The sequence below is a fragment of the Oncorhynchus clarkii genome, chromosome 23, assembly GCF_045791955.1.
Source record: "Oncorhynchus clarkii lewisi isolate Uvic-CL-2024 chromosome 23, UVic_Ocla_1.0, whole genome shotgun sequence".
In the NCBI taxonomy this organism is placed as follows: domain Eukaryota; kingdom Metazoa; phylum Chordata; class Actinopteri; order Salmoniformes; family Salmonidae; genus Oncorhynchus; species Oncorhynchus clarkii.
The window spans coordinates 1,196,596-1,212,306 of record NC_092169.1 but is presented as its reverse complement, the minus strand read 5'-3'; the positions used below and the strand labels follow the sequence as shown (position 1 = coordinate 1,212,306).

At 43.5% G+C, this 15,711-nt stretch overlaps 1 protein-coding gene across 1 annotated transcript in view; it reads right to left on the bottom strand.

The window, feature by feature from the left end:
- Nucleotides 1–15,436, bottom strand: part of LOC139381561 (peroxisome proliferator-activated receptor gamma coactivator-related protein 1-like) — a 32,792-nt gene extending 17,356 nt beyond the window's left edge. Inside the window, exons 1-7 of the mRNA XM_071125196.1 lie at nucleotides 15,336–15,436; nucleotides 11,610–11,747; nucleotides 11,273–11,425; nucleotides 7,587–7,667; nucleotides 5,246–7,343; nucleotides 5,044–5,097; nucleotides 83–143 (exon numbers count right to left, since the gene is read on the bottom strand). Coding sequence (XP_070981297.1) covers nucleotides 83–143; nucleotides 5,044–5,097; nucleotides 5,246–7,343; nucleotides 7,587–7,667; nucleotides 11,273–11,425; nucleotides 11,610–11,747; nucleotides 15,336–15,416 — 2,666 coding nt within the window. The 5' untranslated portion in view covers nucleotides 15,417–15,436. The remainder of the gene's footprint in view (nucleotides 1–82; nucleotides 144–5,043; nucleotides 5,098–5,245; nucleotides 7,344–7,586; nucleotides 7,668–11,272; nucleotides 11,426–11,609; nucleotides 11,748–15,335) is intronic.
- Between the last annotated feature and the right edge of the window lie 275 nt (nucleotides 15,437–15,711).

Genomic DNA, 15,711 nt, shown 5'->3' with positions numbered 1-15,711 from the left:
GTTTGCGGTAGGTCTTGGCGAAGGCCCTCCATTCACACACACATACCGACCCAGAGCAGCATGGGGCTGTAGGGTAACTCACCTAGAGTTTCCTACAGCGGCTGCTCTACCAGAGACCTCCGGAACACACGGCTCCTCTTTTGCTGGAGAGGGGGGGGGGGGGGGGGGGGGGGGGGAAGAGAAAGCATGAGTAAAAGCAAAGGATGAAGGGGGTAGGGGAGCACAGTAACCATTCTCCACCAACAAAACATTCATACGGACTTGTTTCCATTATATAATTTAGATTTCGGGACATCTACATGGAGGTTTCAGACATTTTGCTAGGCCTGGACTAGTCAGTTGTGGAGTCATAACACACGCGCCAATGTAGGGGCGGACACAAACACACCTGGCTCCTTGTTCTAGCTGGGGCCTGTACTTCCAGCCAGAGAAAGGCAGCGGTGTGCGAGTTAAATGGAATTGTGGACAGGGCAGAACTCCAGCAGCTCAGCCGACATGACCACATACCAGCTGCCCTGACTAAGCAACAGGACTGTTTTGCTAGCACAGACTGGAATATGTTCCGGGATTCATCCAATTGCATTGAGGTGTTTAGCAGATGTGTCACCGGCTTCATTAATAAGTGCGTCGACCACAGAGTGAACGTACGTAGCAGAAGCAATGGATTACAGGCAACATTTGGACTATGCTAAAGGCTAGAGCTGCCGCTTTCAAGGAGCAGGACACTAATCCAGACGCTTATAAGAAATCCCGCCATGACAAGCCATCAAACAGGCAAAGCCTCAATACAGGACAAACATACATGAAAGCACCAGCTGTTCCAGACACCTGTGTGAACACGCTCGCCATAGCCTATGCGAGCAAGGCAAACTGGTTAACATTCACAGGGCCAGATGGATTACCATGAGCTGACCAGTTTGCAATTGTCTTCACTGACATTTTTAAATGCTCCCTGTTTCAAGCAGACCACCATAGTCCATGTGCCAAAGAACACCAAGGTAACCTGTCTAAATGACTACCTGTAGCCATAAAATGCTTCAAAAGTCTGGTCATGACTCACAACACCATCATCCCAGACACCCTGCATCCACTCCAATTTGTATACTGCCCCAACAGATCCACAGATGACGCAATCTTAATTGCACTACCACCTGGACAAGAGGAACACCTAAGTGAGAAACTGTTCATTGACTACAGCTCAGCGTTAAACACCAGTGTCCTTCAAGCTCATCACTAAGCTAAGGACCCTGGGACACCTCCCTCTGTAACTGGATACTGGACTTCCTGACGGGCCACCATCAGGTGGTGAGGGTAGGCAACAACAGATCTGCCACGCTGACCCTCAACACAGGGGCCTTTCAGGGGTGCATGCTTAGTCCTCTCCTGTACTTCCAGTTCACCAACGACTGCATTGCAGCGCAATGTCTTTGATGAAGACACAACGATGGAAGGCCTGATCACCGACAACGATGAGACAGCCAATAGGGAGTTGGTCAGAGACCTGGCAGTGTGGTCTCAAGACAACAACCTCCCCCTTAACGCCAGAAAGATAAAATGAGCTGATCGTGGACTCCCAAGAATTGAGGGGCCAAGGACGCCACCATTCACATTACAGGTCTGTAGTGGAGCAGGTCGAGAGCTTCAAGTACCTCAGTGTCGACATCACGAAGGATCAATCGTGGCAATGACAATGCCTCATCCACTCAAGAGGCTAAAAAGACTTGGCATGGGCCCTCAGATCCTCAAAAAGTCCTACAGCTGCACAATTGAGAGCATCACCACTTGGTGTGGCAACTGCTTGGGATCTGATCGCAAGGCACTACAGAGGGTAGTGCGTACGGCCCAGTACATCACTGGGGATAAGCTGCCTGCCATCCAGGACCTCTACACCAGTATCAGAGGAAGGCCCTAAAAATGGTCAAAGACCCCAGCCATAGACTGTTCTCTCTACTACTGCATGGCAAGCGGTACCGGAGTGCCAAGTCTAGGACAAAAAGGCTTCAAAAGCTTTTACCCCCAAGCCATATGACTCCTGAACAGGTAATCAAATGGTTACCCGGACTATTTGCAGTGTGCCCCCCCCAACCCCTCCTTTTAAGCTGCTGCTACTCTCTGTTAATCATATTTGCATAGCCACAGTCATGTACATACTACCTCAATTGGGCCGACCAACCAGTGCTCCTGCCCATTGGCTAACCGGGCTATATGCATTGCGTCCTGCCACCCACCACCCCCTCCTTTACGCTACTGCTACTCTCTGTTCATCATATATGTAGCCTCGCTACTGTATATAGCCTGTCTTTTTACTGTTGTTTAATTTCTTTACCTACCTATTATTCACCTAACACCTTTTTTGCACTTTTGGTTAGAGCCTGTAAGTAAGCATTTCACCTGTTGTATTCAGCGCACGTGACAAATAAACTTTGGTTTGAAGTATTAATTGAGTGCATGTAAACTTCTGACCCACTGGGAATGTGATGAAAGAAATAAAAGCTGATATAAATAATCCTCTACTATTATTCTGACATTTTACATTCTTAAAATAAAGTGGTGATCCTAACTGACCTAAGACAGGGAATCTTTACTAGGATTAATCGTCAGGAATTGTGAAAAACTGAGTAAATGTATTTGGCGAAAGTATGTAAACTTCCGACATCAACTGTATCTACCAAAATTGCCTTGTAGCCCTGAACATCAACTCGGGACTGGTACTCTGTGTATATAGCCAAGTTATTTTTACTCAATAATAATAATAATAATAATAATAATATTATTATTATTATTATGCGTTATAATTTCCCTATTATTTCTTTATTTTCATTCTCTGCATTGTTGGGGGGTGTGGTGCGTAAAGAAGCATTTCACTGTTATTCTACAACCTGTTGTTGACGAATACAATTTGATTTCACTACGCAGCACCTTCACACATTAAAGTAGTAATGGTAGAAAATGTTAACCCAATTTCCTCCTTGGGGATAATTACATGGGAACAGGTTACTAAAAAGCATAGTGTTCTCAAAATCCATCTCCTGAAACAGCCATATCCCATGTTTCCAACTGACACCTCAATGTTTGGACCTGAAAACCAATGCTTTCTAAAATGCCAGAGGTGGCACGTAGCTAGATTAGATCATGTCACCACCATGTTCATGTGTAGAATATACACCACCATAAAACAGTATATGAAGTAACCAACAATGAACTCAATTGCCTTAGTGTGTTGGAATGGAAAAACTAGGCTAAAACACAGAAAGGCCTCCAGGAAGGACATACTGATAACCTACTGAGAATGCTCCTTACATGTGAACAGTTGATAATGGGATGTTTCTACATGACAAGACTTAACCAGCATCCTCACTAACCAAAGGAAAATGTGGTTCTCAAAACCAAAGTATGAACGCCCCTCTAGATAACCCATGAATAATAAAGACAACGTCTAGCGCTGCTTCTCAAGCTCCTAACCTGCACCAAAACACCTAAGTGAGCACGTTCCAGATCGACCTGCAAAGCCAAATGCTTGGGTTAAATTCTTAAGGACCATAAGAGTCTTGGCACTAAATTCCTCCAACCATCTCATCAGTCAATTAAGGCCAGAGGTAGACCTGCTCTGCAACCCTTCACCCCGCTTTTCCATCACACAATCCAGTGAAAGTGATCCTGGAGACTAGAGGTCGACCGGTTAATCGGAATGGTCGATTAATTAGGGCCGATTTCACGTTTTCATAACAATCGGAAATTGGTATTTTTGGGCGCCGATTTGCTGATAAAAAAAAAAAAATTATACCTTTATTTAACTAGGCAAGTCAGTTAAGAACACATTCTTATTTTCAATGACGGCCTAGGAACGGTTGGTTAACTGCCTCGTTCAGGGGCAGAAAGACAGATTTTCACCTTGTCAGCTCGGGGGATCCAACCTTGCAACCTTACAGTTTACTAGTCCAATGCAATAACCTGCCTCTCTCTCGTTACACTCCACACTGCCTGTTACACGAATGCAGTAAGCCAAGATAAGTTGCTAGCTAGCATTAAACTTATCTTATAAAAAACAATCAATCATAATCACTAGTTAACTACACATGGTTGATGATATTACTAGATATTATCTAGCATGTCCTGCGTTGCATATAATGGGACTGAGTATACAGGCATACAAGTATCTAAGTATCTGACTGAGCAGTGGTAGGCAGAAGCAGGCGCGTAAACATTCATTCAAACAGCACTTTCGTGCGTTTTGCCAGCAGCTCTTCGTTGTGCGTCAAGCTGTTTATGACTTCAAGCCTATCAACTCCCGAGATGGGGCTGGTGTAACCGAAGTGAAATAGCTAGCTAGTTAGCGCACGCTAATAGCATTTCAAACTTCACTCGCTCTGAGCCTTGGGGTGGTTGTTTCCCTTGCTCTGCATGGGTAACGCTGCTTCGATGTGGTGGCTGTTGTCATTGTGTTGCTGGTTCAAGCCCAGGGAGGAGCGAGGAGAGGGACGGAAGCTATACTGTTACACTGGCAATACTAAAGTGCCTATAAGAACATCCAAATAGACCTATAATTCCTATAATAACTACAACCTAAAACTTCTTACCTGGGAATATTGAAGACTCATGTTAAATGGAACCACCAGCTTTCATATGTTCTCATGTTCTGAGCATGGAAGTGAAACGTTTGCTTTCTTACATAGCACATATTGCACTTTTACTTTCTCCAAAACTATGTTTTTGCATTATTTAAACCACATTGAACGTGTTTCATTATTTATTTGAAGCTAAATTGATTTTATTGATGTATTAAGTTAAAATAAGTGTTCATTCAGTATTGTTGTAATTGTCATTATTCTATAAAAAAATATCAAAAATAAAAATCGGCACAGAATTCCTGGCTGTTTTCTAACAGAAATGCTATTTTTCGGTACCTTGTCACATATGAAATATCGGCAATGCCAAAGAAACATGGAAATGTAAAAGAAATGGCAACTACTTATTTTTTTTTTTACGGTTTCCCCTACAGCCAGAGAGAACTCGTGTCAATAGCTCCGAGTCCATATCACTCACCTTGTGTCTCTTCAAACTGCTCCAGCAGGCTGGTGAGGTCTGCAGCTTCAATACCTGTGAGAGAGAACAACCACTCACTACTATACCAATAAACCACAACAACTACAGCCAGGAGAAAACACTTTACATGCTTGTAATTGCTCTACGGATGTGGCATCCAAGCAACCAGAGGCTCAATAGTAAATTCAGTATATCCTCTCACCGATTTCAATGGTGAAGGCCTCCATCAGCTCCTGAGTAGGACTCTTGGCTTTGGGGGCTTCCTGGGCTGGAGAACACCTCACTGGAGGTTTGAAGACTGGAGGTTTGAAGGCCTGGTCGTTGGAGGGCTTGGCTGGGGTAGACACAGGAGTGATGGTAGGTAGCTCAGGCACCCTAGGCTGGGGCAGAGCAACTACTCCCTTCTGGAGATTAGTAGCCACCTTCAGAGGAGCAACAGGGGTAGGTTTCTGTACACAAACAGCAGCAGCATTGGGGTTTAAAGTTCTCTTGGGTACAGTAGTAGCGTCGAGGGTGGGTTTTTGGGGTATAGTACCAATTAAGGTGGACCTGTGGGCAGCTGTAGTGGTTTTAGAATAGGCTCCTTTAATAAGGGCCACGGGCTTCAAGTAGGGTAACTGAGACTGGAGCAGGGGGTTTGAGAGTGCAAGCTGGGGGGCCTGGGGTATACAACACTTCACAGAAAGGGTCTGGGGTGGTATCACCTTCACAGTACTGGATGCAGGCATAGCAGAGATTAGGGGCTGGAGTTGGCTAGCTTTAGATGACTGTGGAGTAGGAACAGCCGCTTGCTGGGGAGGGGTGGTAAGGGCCGCGTTTGCACTAGCAACTTTGCTAGAGGAATATGATTTGGGGGACTGCATGTAAGTAGGATGCACCAGCAGGGCTTCAGGTGTAGGAGGTGCTCCTGGCCCCATGGGCTGCCAGGCTGCTTTCACTTCCTCCATATCATTCTTCCCCAGGGAGGGGTGGGGGCCTCTGGAGGAGGGGGTGGGGAGGCAGGGGATGGGGGGCAGCTCTGTAGGGGCCTCAAGGAGGATGGGCCACTTGACGCTCTGGTCCACCAGTCTCTCTAGGGGGGCAAGTTTCTTCTGCTGGCGCAGCAGCCGGTACTGCTGGAGGGACAGGGGCTTGGGTTTGGGTTCAATAGCCTGAGGGGCCTCAATGGGCTGTGGGATCACCTGGGGGGCCACTAGAGGGGCAACGTTGAGCTGCATCATTGGCTGAGGGGCCACTGATACAGGGTTGGCACTGGGAGCTTTAATTGTCATTGCCTGGGGGGCTTCCATCATCTGGTGGGCAGTTGGGTTAGCTGTAGAAGCTGGGGGGCCTTGAGGCTTCCTGCAGGCTGTGGTTGGTTGGGAGACCTTCTCGGGGGTCATAGTCATTGGCAACAGGTCAGAGGCGGGGATGACCTTAATGCTGGGTTGTGTGGGCAGTACTAGGGTGGTGACTTCCACATGGCTCTGCCGTTGTGTTTCGGCGGCATGTGTCACACTCGTCTTGTGTTTTGGGGCCTCGGGGGCGGCCGTAGAAATGGCGGAAGTTAATGACATGTTCTTGTCCTTTTTCTTTGGTTTGGTTGTCTCCTTGACAGGCTCGAGGGGCGAGGATTCCTGGGCTACTCTCCTCAGGACCCTCCCCTCTGCCTGGTCAGGTTCAGGTGTTACTTCAGGAGGTGAATTCTCAATTTTGTTTTTCCGTTTCCTTTTCCTACGAGACGGACATCTCTCTGCAGTCTCCTCCTTTGGTCTCCTGTCGATGACCTTCTCACCCCTTGCCTCTGACCTCAGGGTCACCGCGGGGTCAGAAGGGCCGGCCACCTCTGCTGGGTCATCCTCAACTACGACATCATCATTCGCAGACTCTGGCGTCTCCAAAATGGTGGCCTCCAAAACTTCATCTGGAACCCTCTGCTCCGCTTCGGACGAGTCTTCTACTCCAGACAGGGAGAAAGAGGGATGACAGAGGGAGAGGCCCATATCTGGGAGGGCAAATATAGATTCTCTATGTGCTCCCTGGTCCACCACCTCCAGCAGTATCCTTTTCTCTGCCAGCATCTGTTCTTCCCCTTCTCCATTCTCCATGCACACGGCCATGCAGCAAGGGTGCATATGTCTGACCAGCTCTCCTAGACTCACTGACATGCTTTCTCCATCCTCGCCTTCTTCCTCCATGTGCTGCTCCAGAGCCAGTGGGAGAGGCAGGTTCAGGCCATCCCAGTTCAGGAACTCTTGCTCTCCATCCTCTTCCTCCTCTCCGTCACTCCTCTGGACAGACTTCTGTGTCCTGGGGAGACTCTAGATAGAGGGGAAACATCAGGTCAACGTCTGGGGCTTTCTCCGTTCAGCTTGGAGGTTTAAAATGCCTGGACCACCTGTATATGCAGACTTTCTCACTAGCTACACTATTTGTTATGTCTAGCAATAATTATGATTTGCATGAACTTCCTATGCATGTGTCAATATGAAAATACCAAAATAACTAAAGTGATACAGTCTAATGCATTTACAACTGGGAGGTAATGAAAGCAGATGAACTACCTTTCCTGTGGAGAACTGTCGTGTGTTGCAGAGTGTCTCTCTCTCTGGAGGCGAGCAGGACAAGCACAGCATTCTCCTCAGCTGCAATATGAGAAGAAACAAACATTACAATCACACATAGGACAACCTCAACAGTGAATCAACACAACACAGTTTAAGCATAAAACGGTGTCATTAATTCCAGTTGCCTATTAGTTTAGACAGCCTTGCTTCTTAAATCTTATCCTCCACTAGATTATACTCAGTGTCCATTCAACCTTCTGCAACCAAGTGACTAAGACATATGCACTACTACATGGCATATCCAAATTATAGATCCTAAAGAAATGCTAGTCCTCAGTGAGCTAATTATCTTGTTTTGAAAAAGAGAACTGCAGCAAAGATGTCAGAAGAAAAAATGCAAAGAAATACATTTTAAAAAACAGCAGTGGCAGCTGTACAGATAACTCATCCAATGGGCTTTGACTTCTCAAACATGGCAGAAAGCCAACACAATATGATGCCCAGTCACCTTATTAATTCAGCCACTTAGGTAACTAGCAAGTTAAACATATTTTTCCACGCAGGAAAATAAGATAAAAGCATAAGAAATACACTATGTATGCACAAAAGTATGTGGACACGCCATCAAATTAGTGGATTCAGCTATTTCAGCCACACCCGTTGCCGACTGGTGCAAAAAGCCATGCAATCTCCATAGACAAGCATTGGCAGTAGAACGGCCGTACTTTAGAGCTCAGTAACGTTGAACCCCGTACCATGCCACCTTCCCAACAAGTAATTTAGTCAAATTTCTGCCCTGGACAACTGTAAATGTTATTGTGAAGTGGAACAACTAAGAGCAACAACGGTTCACAGAACGGGACTGCCTAGTGCTGAAGCGTGTAAAACACGTGTACTGTCTCAGCTGTTACAGGGGAAGATTGGAAAGTTTCATAATGTGACAGGTTAAATGAAGATCACAGTCTGCGTTATCTTCTAACATATTGCACAAGTTGACTGCAGGTATTTACTTAACGTTTTGAAGCCAGGGGGCACTATTTTTATGTTAGGAAAAATAACGTTCCCAAAGTAAACGGCCTATTTCTCAGGACCAGATGCTAAAATATGCAAATAATTGACAGATTAGGATAGAAAACACTAAAGTTAAAACTGTCAAAATATTGTCTGTGAGTATAACAGAACTGATATTAGAGGCGAAACCCTGAGGAAAATCAAAACAGGAAGTGGCTTCTATTTTGAAAACTCCATGTTCCATAGCCTCCCATTGCTCCATTTAAAGGGATATCAACCATAATCCTATTTCCTATCGCTTCCTCAAGGTGTCAGTCTTCAGACATAGTTTCAGGCTTTTATTTTGAAAAATGAGCCAGAACGATAACATCGCGTCAAGTGGTCACATGAGTTTTGCTCGCGCAACATAGTTTGGATAGGTATTGCTTTTCCCTCTCCTACTGTGAAAGACATTTGCAGTTGATATATTATCGATTATATATATTTAAAACAACCTGAGGATTGATTATAAAAAACATTTGACATGTTTCTGTGGACATTATGGAAACTATTTGGAATTTGTCTGCGTTGTCGTTGCCACTCTTTCCTGTGGATTTCTGAACACAATGCGACAAACAAACGGAGATATTTTGGGTATAAAAATAATCTTAATGGAACAAAAGGAACATTTGTTGTGTAACTGGGAGTCTCGTGAGTGAAAACATCCGAAGATCAAAGGTAAACTATTAATTTGATTACTTTTCTGATTTGTGACCAAGCTACCTGATGCTAAGTGTACTTAATGTTTTGTCGTGCGATCGATAAACTTACAACTGCTTGGATTGCTTTCGCTGTAAAGCATAATTTCAAAATCTGAGACGACAGGTGGATTAACAAAAGGCTAAACTGTGTTTTGCAATATTGCACTTGTGATTTCATGAATATTTGTAGTAATATTATTTGACTGAGGCGCTATGCTATTCAGCGGTTGCTGATGACAATTATCCCGCTTAAGGGATGGTAGCGTCAAGAAGTTAAAACCTTTTTGGGATAGGGGGCAGCATTTTCACTTTTGGATGAATAGCGTGCCCAGAGGTAACTGCCTCCTACTCTGTCCCAGATGCGAATATATGCATATTAGTAGTAGTATTGGATAGAAAACACTGAAGTTTCTAAAACTGTTTGAATGATGTCTGTGAGAATAACAGAACTTATATGGCAGGTGAAAACCTGAGAAAAATCCAACCAGGAAGTAGGATATAGGTGGTTTGTAGTTCTTCAATACACAGTGGGCAATGGATAAAGTTGCACTTCCTACGGCTTCCACTAGATATCAACCGTCTTTAGAAACGTGAATGAGGATTCTACTATAAAGGAGGGGCTCATGAGGCCTGTTTGATTCAGTGGTCTGGCAGAGTGTCTCAGGCTCCCGACAGAGTAACCTCTCGTTCCAGTGCTTTTCTTCATAGGAATTCTCCGGTTGGGACATTGATGTTTTATGTTAAAAACATCCTAAAGATTGATTCAATACATCGTTTGACTTGTTTCTACGACCTGTAACGGAACTTAGAGTTTTTGTCAGGACGAAGTGCTCACGCCTCATGAAGATGGATTACTGGGCTGAACACGCAAACAACAAGTGGCTATTTGGACATAAATGATGGAACTTTATGGAACAAATCAGTCATTTATTGTCGAACTGGGATTCCTGGGAGTGTCTTCTGATGAAGATCAAAGGTAAGTGAATATTTATAGTGTTATTTCTACCTTCTGTTGACTGCAAAATGGCAGATATTTCTCTGGCTGGATTGGGCTCTTAGCGCCATTCTCAGATCATGCCTTTTCCATAAAGTTTTAAAAAATCTGACACAGCGGTTGCATTAAGGAGAAGTCCATCTCTAATTCTGTGAATAACACTAGTATCTTTTATCAATGTTTATTATGAGTATTTCTGCAAAATCACTGGATGTTTTGGAATCAAAACATTATTGCACGTAACGCGCCAATGTAACTGAGATATTTGGATATAAATGTGCACATTATCGAACAAAACATACATGTATTGGGTGACATGATGTCCTATGAGTGTCATCTGATGAAGATCATCAAAGGTTAGTGATTAATTTTATCTATATTTCTGCTTTTTGTGACTCCTATCTTTGGCTGGAAAAACAGCTGTGTGTTTTTTTTGACTTGGCTATGACCTAACATACTCATATGTTGTGCTTTCGCTGTGAAGCATATTTGTTTTTAATATATTTTTTTCGGACACGATGGGTAGATTAACAAGATGTTTATCTTTAATTTTCTGTATTGAACTTGCAACTTTCACACATTAACATATTTCCCCAAAATATTTTTTAATTTCCCGCGCTGCCTTTTCAGCGGAATGTTGTCGAGGGGTTCCGCTAGCGGAACGCTTACACTAGAAAGATTAAGTAGCTACAAATATTAAAATATAGAAAAAGTTCAAAGAAATAGTTTCAATGGTATTGAAAAACCACAATGGGGCCATTTCCATATACCCCAGTACACTGCCCAAGCCTAGTGCAAGCTGTGCTTGCACGTTGGCCAGGACCAGCTGGGAACTCACGGGGTGTGTTCCCTGAACTGATAATAGTTCAGATTCGGGCAGTATGTCAAAGAGGGATACGGTCACAGTTCCTATGTGTATGGTGTGCATTAGGACTCACCGGAGAGTGTTCCCGACGTTTCTGGCCAGACAGTAGGTCTGAGTCTGACAGTGTGTCAAAGTGTGATATATTCTCATTGTCCACGTTATCCAGGATTTCAGTCAAAGCTGTGAGGAGCGTAGCCTGGTTCACCTCATCAAGTCCAAATTTATTCTGTGAGAGAAAAATTAATTAACAGAAAGAAAAAAAAGTAGTAGACAAGTTTGTTAAAAGTTAGAACTATTGTACAATTACCAAAAAAGTAAAATTACTACATAAACGTGTCTCTGGTCTGAAGTAAAGTAGTGTACTATATTGGAAACAGGGCGTGGTTTGACCTTTGTCCTTGGGGCCTTACCTCTCCTGAGGGTGTGTCTTCAAAGATGGACAGAATGGAGGGGTCCAAACAGCAGTGGAGGGCCTCCAGGGCCTCTCCTGTATCCAGCTCCAGTCTGGCCAGGCTTTCACTGGACAGGCCCCCATGGAGATCCACCACCTGATGGGGGGGAAATTGGGTCAGTAAGCCCGGAGACAGTCAAACGATCCAAAAATCGCCCCCCAAGCACCTAAGCAAGTCGTGTCTAAGTCATATTTGAAGTATATCCAGTAGTTATTGATAGCTTCATCTTACCATTTGACAGGCTGGGTGGTATTTATTTTTCACGGTTTTTACTTTAAGCATGCTCCATTCCTCTCAAACCTACACATGGAGAGAGGGCCTACCTACACACTAGCAGATGATGAAGTCCGTTAGGGATGTTAGCTGTTAACCTTTAAAATTGGTTAGCTGCCGAAAATACGTTTTACCGGTCATTCTTATCAGTCTACAGGTCAATTTGCATAATTTTGTGGACTTTAAATTGACCCATGTATTTTCGTTAGTTGTCACACATGCATAGCATACAGAGCCTAGTTTGCAGAAGAAAATGGCCCATCACCTGTCAGACAGCGTGAAAGCAGCTCCTCAAAAAGCTGATAATGGAGTGTAATGGTAAAATAATTATTTGATGAGACATTAAAATAGGGGCCTTACTGTTACTGCCATTAGACCATAGAAACGCAGAGTGAAGGAAAAGCAGCCAACAAGTGCTCAGCATATGTGGGAACTCCTTCAAGGCAGTTGGAAAAGCATTCCAGGTGAAGCTGGTTGAGAGAATGCCAAGCGTGTGCAAAGCTGTCAAGGCAAATGGTGGCTACTTTGAAAAATCTAAAATATATTGATTTGTTTAACCCTTTTTTGGTTACTACATGATTCCATGTGTTATTTCATAGCGTTGGTGTCTTTATTATTCTACAATGTAGAATCTAGTAAAAATGTAAATATATTTAAAAAAACCTGGACTGAGTAGACGTCCAAACTTTTGACTGTTACTGTACATGTTTGTGAATCTCACCTTCATAATAGTTTGTAGGACAAACAGTTCAGACGCTAGATATTTTCACGAGAAGACAGATTTTAGGGATGTCTCATGGTCTGAAAGACCGCTGTTGCTCTGCCACCTTTCACTGCAGAAGGCCAATATTGACAGACAGACCCAACCAATGTATAAAAAAAAATAATGAAAACAACTTTTTTTAAATTAGGATTTTTTTTATTATAGTAATTAAAATTATGTGGGGCAGTGGAAATTGACTCGAGGAATAACCAGCATTTCTCTCTTGTTGCATTGGTTTTCATAAACTTTCTTTGTCCAGAAGCCCAAAGGCACAATCCTTGTCATATTAGCAACACATCCTTGTTGTTTCTACCAAGACTCCCCCCTCTAAATGTTTAAAGGAGATCTTCATATCGGTCACATGTGCTGGCATTAGATGCGCTGTTTAGAAGTGTTTTCCTGCAAAAAGCTGCATCATCAGAGCAGTTGCATGTTCAATAATGGGCTATAGCCGTTTGACTGTACAACAATAGCAAGCCTGTTTTCATTAAGCTCTTAATGAAAAATGTAAGTTACTTGCACAGTATTTTCAATTGGTCACGTTTTTTTTTTTTACCATATGGCAAAAATGTGACTGCTTGTCGACCCCTTAGAATTTCCGCAGCAAAATTGACAAAAAATAGGCTGAATCAAATCAAAATCAAATCGATGGGTGCAGGCCAGGACAAACAAACTACACCCCTCAACAAATATGAAAATGAGCCATGAGGGGAGCATTCGGACGCAAATTACCAACTGCCCACAGAACGTGAAGTAAAGGTATACAAAATAATGACAGCGAAATCCAGATGGTGTGCGAGGGGGCGGCTATAAAATCTGGGATGCGGAGAACACGGCCGGGGCATAATAAATATCATTAATTAACAGTAGCCCTTTGGACACCAAGAAACTTGAAACTTCCGCAGATGTTAGTGTCACCAACAAACTCATGGTCCAAACACAGTATCAAGTGTAAGCGTATAACTTTAGACCGTCCCTTCGCCCATACCCGGGCGCGAACCAGGGACCCTCTGCACACATCAACAGTCACCCCTCGAAGCATCGTTACCCATCGCTCCACAAAAGCCGCGACCCTTGCAGAGCAAGGGGAACTACTACTTCAAGGTCTAAGAGCAAGTGACGTCACCGATTGAAACGCTATTTAGCGCGCACCACCGCTAACTAGCTAGAAATTTTACATCCGTTACAAAAGTATCCAACATATGTAACCCACGTGTGCAATGTGCACCATTGAACTGGACCCACGTGTTCAATGTGCACCAATGTGCACCATTGAACTGGACCCTGCCCAGAAGGAAATGTTGCTACCACGCACCTTGCCCCAAGAGATCTCCTTCCTAATTATCACGTTTTGCACTGCAACAAACCGGGCTCCGCTATCGCAGAAGCAAGGTACCTCATGGAATCTAGACAGGCAGTATTGTAAACACACTTGTGCTCATAATACCGCAAATATATTTTTGTGGTCTGAAATGTACACAATGACTGGTATGCTGGTTTCTGAGTTGAATGAGTAAATGTATAGCTGTTTGAATCCGTCAACATGTGATGCATTCCCCACCACGTGTTTCTCATAAATAAGCATGGCAGAGGATTGTTTTTGTTTTGTTTTACAAACGATTATAATCATATACAACTTCAGGCAAGAAGAGATGTGTTGCCAATCACCCAAGGTGGTGCCAACATATATTTATTTAAATAAAAATTCCTGCATGTTTTCAACTCAGTGTAAGTTAGCTAGGGATTTCGTTCATTTCAACACATCAAGCTCGAGTTACCTGCAGCCAACTGTAAAATAACGTAACCGGTAGTGACAATTTTGTACATTACATACTGTAACTAGCTATTAACAATACTTATAATAACGAGAACGCAGTCTAATTTAGCGTTTTACGACGGCATGCATTTAGAACCACGTGTAAATGGCTCCGACTCGAGACTGAATTTGAAGAGGCACAGGCTAAAGAAACATCCATCAACAACGAGGCATATAGATAGATATTAAAGGTTCATTAAAATCAGCACATTTGGTTCAATCATGTCATTGCCAGACATTGACTTTCACGATGTTTTACAGACTTCCAACTAGCTGTCAATGGCCTCACCTCGGACGAACAAACTGGACATCTCCCAACTTAAAGCTAACGTTACAGTAGCTAGCTAACGTTACTCGTCCAAGTGGTTTTACGTTTGCTATATTTGTACATTAAAGAACGGCCATTGGATAACTACACTATATAAATCATCCACGTTCGTTTGGCCGAGGCAGTTAGTAAACAATGAAATCCAAAAGACTGAGTTCAACACATTTAAAGCCAAAAAGCACGTTGTCTAACTGTTAGCTAACTACACAACCGGGCTAGCAATGCATTAGTTATGCAGCCGGCAACTTCACATACTACCGAGTCACTATAGCAGTTAAAACAAACACCCATGAAAACACAAATATCGATCTACTTATCAAGGGATTAGATGTAATCGGTATTCTCCACCCGGCTGCTAATAATCAACCATGCCATGATTGTTCTGGACAGTGGCTGTATCCACGTGTCACTTTTTCAGCGCATCATTCCCAGCACACGAGACATTCCCATACAGCACAGATACACGGATGATACCAAATATACAACGGTATCACTGTACTTTACCTCGTCTAGTGTATTTGTAGAGAACAATTCCATGTTGCAGGCAGCTAAAATCTCATCGCCTGCTCCCCACCGCGCCGCCATTTTAGTTAACAACACTCTCGCGCTGTGAAAATTCTTCTTCTATGAGGTTTAACGGTGGTTGGCATCCAATTTGTTGCATTACCGCCACCTACTAGACTGGAGTACAACTCCCTTGCACTTTTCTTGAAAAATACAAATGTACTTAAATACCCTACCATCTGACACTACACTCACTAATTTCCAAATTTTATAAAATAAAATTAACACCACCCTACTCCACTAATTCAATGTATGTATTCCTACCTCATGACATCAACCTGAAAGGATGGAATATCACCACTTAACACACCCTATA